The sequence below is a fragment of the Alligator sinensis genome, unplaced genomic scaffold (assembly GCF_000455745.1).
Source record: "Alligator sinensis unplaced genomic scaffold, ASM45574v1 scaffold559_2, whole genome shotgun sequence".
NCBI classification, from domain to species: Eukaryota; Metazoa; Chordata; order Crocodylia; family Alligatoridae; genus Alligator; species Alligator sinensis.
The window spans coordinates 255,786-264,390 of NW_005842046.1; the positions used below are offsets into that span (position 1 = coordinate 255,786).

The 8,605-nt window shown below is 38.4% G+C and overlaps 1 protein-coding gene across 1 annotated transcript in view; it reads left to right on the forward strand.

Moving 5' to 3' along the window:
- Positions 1–6,319, forward strand: part of SMC3 (structural maintenance of chromosomes 3) — a 52,191-nt gene extending 45,872 nt beyond the window's left edge. The window contains exons 25-32 of the mRNA XM_006022833.3: positions 646–753; positions 1,209–1,317; positions 2,212–2,459; positions 2,580–2,792; positions 3,673–3,864; positions 4,041–4,218; positions 5,117–5,223; positions 5,836–6,319. Of these exons, the coding sequence (XP_006022895.1) occupies positions 646–753; positions 1,209–1,317; positions 2,212–2,459; positions 2,580–2,792; positions 3,673–3,864; positions 4,041–4,218; positions 5,117–5,223; positions 5,836–5,907 (1,227 nt within the window). The 3' untranslated portion in view covers positions 5,908–6,319. The remainder of the gene's footprint in view (positions 1–645; positions 754–1,208; positions 1,318–2,211; positions 2,460–2,579; positions 2,793–3,672; positions 3,865–4,040; positions 4,219–5,116; positions 5,224–5,835) is intronic.
- The last annotated feature ends 2,286 nt before the right edge of the window (positions 6,320–8,605 follow it).

The window sequence follows — 8,605 nt, forward strand, 5'->3', positions numbered from 1 at the left end:
TTATTTCATTGCCTTCTGTGCTCGCTCTATATTGTATGTATCGTCTAAACCAAGCTGTCAGACATCTAGACATTTGCCTTGTGCTTATATTTAAGAACAAGACAATACCTTTCTTTTCTGCAGTAGCAGTTAAATTTGACTTGTTCCTACACCAGTTTTTGCAGCAAGGAAGGATATCTGAGAGGGCTCTTTCAGTAAAACCAGTATGGTGCGGAAAGAAATTTATTATTAAAATTGATCTTCTCTATATTTTGAATCCAGGTTACCGTATAGAGACACTAAGTTCTGATTTCATCTGGCCTTTTATAGGTGGAGAAATGCTTTGTTTTGAGAGTTTATGCTTTCAAGTTCTTTTGCTCTTTGCTGAGAACTGGAGTCTGATAAAGCAAAAAATGCAAGGGCTTCAGTAGCCTTTTTTTAAGTATGGGTATGTTTGGTTTTATTTGCTCCATTTTATTTCTAGACAGTTGCATAAAGTATTCATTCAATTTCTTAACTTAATATTACGTAACGGAGCCATCACTCTCAGGAGTTGTGCATTAAATTTTCACTTACTGTATTCTACAAACTTTTTCCCGTCAAAGAATAAGAACCTCTAAAGGGAGCTCTTGTTTCATGTGGTTAATATTCCTTCCTTGCTTTCAGGAAAACAGGCAGCTTCTGAATGAGAGGATAAAATTGGAAGGCATCATCACAAGAGTTGAAACGTACCTCAATGAAAATCTGAGAAAACGATTAGACCAAGTGGAGCAAGTGAGATTTTTATTTTCTTAGATCCATTTTTGTCTTTGCCTTTGGCTAGGTGTCCCTTTCCCATTAAATAGGCATCAGTGCCCTGCAGAGGATTTGTAACATTTGCATTGCCATTATTTTTCTTTAACCAATCTGCAACATGAACTGCAAATACAACTTGAAATACTTCTCAAATGTGTTGAAGTGTGATCTACAGAGTGCTTACGTACATTGTACCTCTGTGAGCTTAATTGCACAAGGTCACACTAACAGAACTACAGGAATGACCATGGAATCCCCATTTTCTTCTTTGTTGTTTTTTTTTTTAAACCTACATGCACTTTACAGTTACTGTGTTTTATAATACAGCTGGATACATTGGGCAAGACTTGTGGAAAATAGTGTGCATCTGCCATGTGAGTTTACTTGTATTCTTTGATTTAGTTAGGCTTGACACGATTAATTTTGTCCTGCAGGAGTTGAACGAGCTACGTGAAACAGAAGGGGGCACAGTTCTTACTGCCACAACATCAGAGCTTGAGGCTATCAACAAACGAGTGAAAGATACCCTGGCACGATCAGATGGTTGGTAATGTTATTTCTTTGAAAGCCTGTGTACAGTATTCATTTTGTTCAAGAATTGAGCCTAGTATGAGAGCAAGGGGCATCTAATAACATTAAGAGTAAAACTACTAAAAGAACATTTTTACGCTCTTTAAATTTGAGAGTTTGTTCTATGAGAGAATGCTGGGGCAGAGAATTTTGCAGGAACCGGAAAAGTTTTAAAATGCCAAGTTTCAGTTGTTAAAGATAACAGTGTGTAAGCAACATCCATAGTCATTCTTCAGGACATGCATCTCCTACTAATTATTGGACTTAGGATGACGCCTTCCTTATAAGCATATTCTTGCATAATTTTTTTGTATTGACTCTTCTAACCTATTAATAGTGGCTGCTGTCAGACAAGATACTGCATGTGGAGGGACCGTTCATTTAATCTGTGGTTAACGATCCTGGTCTTGGTTTCAGGCAAATCTAGTCTGTCTTGGGGCTTTGCATTAAATTTATGTGAAATTTAGATTCCTGTGGCTTTCATGCAGAAGTTGTTGGCTTAATTTGCTTTTCATGGTAGTAGTCTTGGTTTGCTAAACCAGTATGTTTCAAAATCATTTTTCCCCATAAAAGCTGCTAAAATAAAATGGCAGCAGAAAGTAGTCTTATGCTAAAACTTCATCAGTATAAGAATTGTTGCTTAGTAATTTAATTAAGTGCTCACTTCTCTTTGAGTTTTATAAAGCATTTAAAATACTCTTAATTTCTTTAAAGCTTTATCTCACTGAAGTAGGCTGCTTCCAATTTAAATATCTTTTCTGTGGTGGCTTTTATTGTTTCTTTGATAGGTTGTTGCTTGGATAATTACTGATTTTTACACAGGCATATAAACTTACCATTTTATTTTTATTCTTCTTAACATCTCAGATCTGGATAATTCAATTGACAAAACAGAAGCGGGGATTAAAGAACTTCAAAAAAGTATGGAGCGCTGGAAGAATATGGAAAAGGAACACATGGATGCCATTAACCATGACACGAAAGAACTTGAGAAGATGACTAACCGGCAAGGCATGCTTCTTAAGAAGAAAGAGGAATGCATGAAGAAGATCAGGGAGTTGGGCTCTCTCCCACAGGAGGCCTTTGAAAAATATCAGACATTGAGTTTGAAGCAGGTAATGTGTGTGCTTGGTCTAAAGACCAGAGTAAAAGAGGCCTTGCCACCCATCTTGAGTGTCAAACTGAAATAGAGCCGTAAGCCATCGTGATGTGTTTAATGTTTTTTCCTCTTACAGTTATTCCGTAAGTTAGAGCAATGCAACACAGAACTGAAAAAATACAGTCATGTCAATAAAAAAGCTCTGGACCAGTTTGTCAACTTCTCAGAACAGAAGGAAAAGTTGATAAAACGACAGGAGGAGCTGGATAGGGGCTACAAATCTATCATGGAGCTGATGAATGTGCTTGAACTCAGAAAATATGAAGCCATCCAACTGACTTTCAAACAGGTAACGTTGGAAACCATTACAAAAAGACTGCGAAACCAGAAAAAATTGGTTTTTGTTTTGCAAAGTAGTAATATTTGTAGGAGGAAATGGATTTAGTCCTTGTGTGTGGGGAGTTACAATTGCAGTAAAAGGAGTGGAAGACTATCTTCTAACCAGTGTGATTATGCAGTTTCTATTCTTAGAGTAATGAAGGCCTTAAACAAGTCAATATTTTAAACATAATTATGAATAGTGGAAGTGTCATTAATACTTTTAAATTTGTGTTTAAAAAAAAAAATCATTCACCCCAGATTCATGGAGCACTTGAGCACACCTAACACACATACCTTGTGTAAGACTGTTCTGTAGAACAATGCGTAGTATTAAACTCTGCCCAGCATAAGGATTTGCCTTTTTAGGATGGGCAAATCCTTTAATTCTCTTGGGATCTCACTGAGATTTGCTTTTGATATGAAGGTATTGGGGGTTAGGCCTCACTTCAGCCAGCGCAAAGTGCTCTTGTTGCAGCTGTCCAAGACCTTGCTTAATTGAAATACAATATCAAACCTCTTGAGGTCAGTGTCTTTTCATTAGCTATTTGGCTTTGGATTCTGGCCTAGAGAAGCAACAAGTATACCTTGTGACATTTGGTTGGTTGTGCATGTGATTTCTTTACAGTAACAAGACATATCCCTTTCTGTAGATCTTCCAAGGAAGTTGTAGAATACAAAATAAGCCCATTATTCTGCACTAAATTATAGGAATTATAAACTTGCTCTTTTGAATATGCTCTAGCATACAAGCGTGTAACTGCTGTAAAGATAACATGTTACCATGAGGTAAAAACAGCTCTTTCTTTGAATAGAGATGAACTGAATTGCCACTGACTTTGTTTTCCAAGGTGTCAAAAAATTTCAGTGAAGTGTTCCAGAAGCTAGTACCTGGCGGCAAAGCCACGCTGGTAATGAAGAAAGGAGATGTGGAAGGCAGTCAGTCCCAGGATGAGGGAGAGGGCAGTGCCGAGAGCGAGAGGGGATCTGGATCACAGAGTAGCGTGCCATCTGTCGACCAGTTCACTGGAGTTGGAATTCGGGTAAACCAGAATCTTTTGCATTCAGTATCTTTTTAGTTTGTGCATCCGCTGTAGTTGTAAGAAATGAACTCTAGAAACTGAAGATACAAGGTGGTTGATTTCTGTTCATTACGGTAGCATGTGATGCAGTGTGGTTAATACTTTAGAGCTAACTCCGTTCTGTGTCATTTTCCCAGGTGTCATTTACAGGAAAACAGGGTGAGATGAGAGAAATGCAGCAACTTTCAGGTGGACAGAAATCGTTAGTGGCCCTAGCTCTGATTTTTGCTATCCAGAAATGTGATCCGGCTCCCTTTTACCTCTTTGATGAAATCGACCAAGCTCTAGATGCTCAGCACAGAAAGGCTGTTTCGGGTAAAGGCTTTATTTTGTATTCTCTTTAGTAAAGAAGGTAATGTTCTGCTTCCCATTGCATATTGTTTCCTATTTTAAAAGGTATATGTCATTGCATATAAGGAATACAGAAAACCGACTGTTTCTTCAGTTGTTATCTTTGAACCTTTCTTGAAATGTCTGCAAAATTAATAAGTGCTTTGTGTAGTACATATGGTAGAGGTAATATCTTTTATTAGATCAGCTAGATTTTTAGGGAAAAAAAAGTTTATTTGCAGGCTTTTGGGTACAAACACCTTTCTTCAGGCATAGGAGAAAAGATTGTAAAAATTCTCCTAGGTAGAAATGAAAGTTCATACTTCATAGGAGAGCTGAAGATGTGGTAAAATCTCCTGTTTGGAACAGTTCATTTTACGCAGATCGGGCTCAGAGAAAAGTTGGAACAGTCTGTTTACCTCGAAGTTGTTTGGTGATGCACGGGATGTAGAGTCGTAGTTCCTTCGGGTTATGGTGTTTCACAAAAGACTAAAACGATGAAATGCTCTTTTGGGTGGGGGACAGTGTTTAAAGGATCTGTTTAAAATATGCGGTAGGAACATTACTGTTTCTGAAATGGGCAAGTTACCTAAGGAAAAACAAACACTTCTTTGCAGTCTGCACATCTTACGATTGAAAGAACTGCCTAGTAAATCAGACCACCTTCCAGCATATGGGGTGATATGCCAAGTGATGGAATTTGTTGCCATACATTGGATTTGCTATTACAATTTGAAATATAATTCAGATTTGTGGGGAGAGTGTGTTGGTTCCCGAAAAAAACCACCCCAAAAACCCAGCAACTGCCTATCTGTTGCTTAACATGAACAGTGTCCTACAGTACTGAAAATATACCTGGTTTAAAACCATTATTATTTTTCAGATATGATTATGGAACTAGCTGAACACGCCCAGTTCATTACGACAACTTTTAGGCCTGAACTTCTCGAGTCCGCTGACAAGTTCTACGGTGTAAAATTTAGAAACAAGGTAAATACTAAAACTAAAATTGCTGCTGGTATTGGAGGACAAATGGGGCTGAGTTTACCGAGTAGGTTAGAGACTGCTTTGAATTTTGTTCAACTGAAAGATGGGGTGATACCACTGTCTAGAACATTTCTGTACCACCTTAGTAAAGTAAAGTACAGGACATGCTGTGGTGAGTCAGGTAGTACATGCTCACGGTGCATCTCGGGCTCAGTACTGATGCAGTCTAGACCTGCACTTGGTGTCTAACAGAACAAGAGCCATGTCACAAAGTCACTGTATGATTAGGGCGTATTCTGTGATTGGCAGCCCCCACTTCCTTTGGGGCCAGAACCATGACTTGAATGGCAAAGCTTTATTTGTTCACATGTGTCTGTAATGCATTCAGAACTGAGGTGTATTAGAGAGGCCTACATATTTAGTTCTGGCCATTGTCATGATTCCCTTCCTTGAAAAGACAGTAGAAACTGCAATTAGCGTAACCCTAATTTGCTGACATGTTATAGTTATTCATTTCTGATACCATTATATGCTCTGTTTTAAGCCTGCAGAAGGTGCCGCCTTTGCCCTCTGGGAGATTTTTTTTCATTAGTGTGTATTTGTTTGTTTCATCAGGTTAGTCATATTGATGTGATCACAGCAGAGATGGCCAAAGATTTTGTGGAAGATGATACCACTCATGGTTAAGTGGAAACATTGCCAGCTTGCTTGGAAGATGTGTATAGTGTGATGCCTACCCTAGGGAACTGTACATTACAATAGGAAATATTTAGTCATTGTTAAAAATAGTTTTTGAACATACATTTTAACCAAGACCACCAGAAGACTATTAGTTTCAAAGGAGCTTGAGTGCCCATTTTGTTCTGTTGCTGTATTTTATAAGATAACTGTTAATGTTACCTTTATACAGTACCCTGTAGTTCTTAAACTTGATCCCCACAAATCTTTTTGTAAAATGTCCTGTTGCTGTTTTAAACCTTTTCAAAAAGTGTTAGCTGTCCCTTTCTGACTATATAATTTTTATCATTTATATTGCCTCACTTGTTTTTTTAAATAGCTTCAATTAAACAATTGGTTTTATTGCTGTAATTCATATACATCATGTTGTGCAGTTGTCTCTTTTTTTTCTTCTTTGGACTGGTGGAAAGGGAATCTTCTAGAGTTAGGCATTTTATTAATCCCACATTTAGGAGCTAAAACAGAGCTCATTGCGGGTTGGGGGGGTGGGGGTTGGTATACTTCTATATCCCAAATGTATTGATTTTGAATGATGCACCAAACACATTTTTAGTCTGGCAAAAGTCTCGTTCTTTGTAGGACAGACCAACTGTAGCTCAGCAGAAGTTTACTTTGAGCTTGTGTTCATCAAAAACCACAGGTATTTTAATGGTTGAGCCAGAAACTGAGTGCAGTCACAGACAATACTGGCAAGTCTCAAAGGAGCGTTAGAGATGTGCAAGTCGTTTGTCAAAACAGACTTTCTATTTATCTCTGATTTATAATGCAAATAAGATTCATCTCCTCTACTAAGTAATATTGGAGCCTTGGAAATAGTAAAGTAATAATTCCTACAGCATCTTTTTGGTCTGTGTCAAAAGCTATATTGGTCACCCCTGAATGGTGCAATTCTGAACACCCAGACCCACAAGACCTCTAACAAAGAGGGTATTACAGAGTGTTTGCTGTAATTATTCTTCTGAAATTTAAGGCTTGTCTTCATCCATTACTTATTTTTTATAGCCAGGGACTCATATATGCCAAGTTATTTAGAAGGAAACTGTTAAGTAATAAAATGGGATCCTGGACTAGTCTTAAAGCACTGACATGACATCTCATTCAATAAATGACAGAAAGGCTTTATTTACTGCAAGTACTCAAGGTTAAATGAACCCAAACCAAAGCAAAGTCCAGTATTTAGCTATAAGGTGATAATTTCTCACCAAACAGGCAACAGAGAGGCAGTCTGTTTTCTTGGCAGCTTCTCCAGGTGTGGATCCTCTCACCAGAAGAAAGCTGGGCGTGGCTGCAATTCTTGTCAGAAGGATCTGTCATTCTTGAAGTGCCCTGTTATCTGTTTCGTTCTTCTTATACCCTTTAGCTCAGCATCTTCAAAGCATTCTTGTAGCGTAAATCAAGAGAGAGAGAAGCCCCAGCAGTAACTGGCAGGGAAATCCTGTTAATCAAACTGCTCATTATTGGTTATCAGAAAGTTCCCATTTGAATGAATTACTACTAAGTTTTGGAACGTATCAAGAAACTGAGTAACACCCAGGAAAAATGCAAGGTTTTTGAAGTCATCCTTGAAAGATCAAGAGAACCACTAAAGCAAAACAAAAGTAAATTGGGAGGAGACGTCTATCACATATGGAGAATGACTGTTCCTGCACGTAAGCACGAGTTAATTGAAAAAGAAATATTTACCATACTAACTAATCAAGGATAGACATTTTACACAGCTACATAGCAAACTCCTGGGAGCCTGCTTAAAATCGTCATGAATATAGCAAGATAAGCTGGAAGGTAATACCTCATTATTTCTTCTCAGATGGCCTAGCCACGAATTCACATCCTCTTGCACCATGCAATTAGCATCAGTATTTTGTATTTTAACTTTTGTGAGTAGGCCCCAGCTTAGCATGAGTTTCAGAGTCATCAAAACTATACGTACTGGATTAAGGACTAATAGATATGGCTTCATCCACAAAAAAATTCTTAGGACTGTTTCTTGTGTGTTCCAGCAGCAGTTTGTACTACAGCAGCTTTACAAATCAATGCGAGTGAAGTTCAGGTTACAGCAGTACAAGACCTTCTCATCCAGCAATATCCTTGTGCTGCTTCCCTTTGAAGCAGGCAGGTTCATAGTTTATCTAAAGGGGGGGTTTTCTAGCTAGTTCAGAGAGGATTGCTCTTTCCCCTCACGGACGGTAGACTATCGGAGGGAAGGTTCTTGAAGCTTCTTCATAAAAAGGCCAGTTTCTGGGCTTGACAGATTGTGGATGGGGCTGAAGATCAAATGTAAGGATACACTGGAAGTCAGGAGCCACTCAAAAGACAGGATCCGGAGGCAAATCTTCATCCTTCCATACTCATTTCTGTAATTGGATTGATGGTTCAGGAGAGAGTGTGTCCCAGCAGCACCTGGGCAACATCTTGCAGCTTAGTGGAGAAGTAGAAGTAAATCTGATTTTTATTCATTTTTTGTTATTGCTGAGGGCTACAAAGCTGGTACTACTTTAACCTTGAGTAACAATTTCAAGACCGGTACCAACAATAGATTATACCACTGTGGCATTTGAATAACCGGAAAGGTGGGACTAGATGCTTCAACGTTTCCATTCTGAAATGCTGCAGACCGTGCTAATCAAGAATCCAAAAAGGAAAGAGT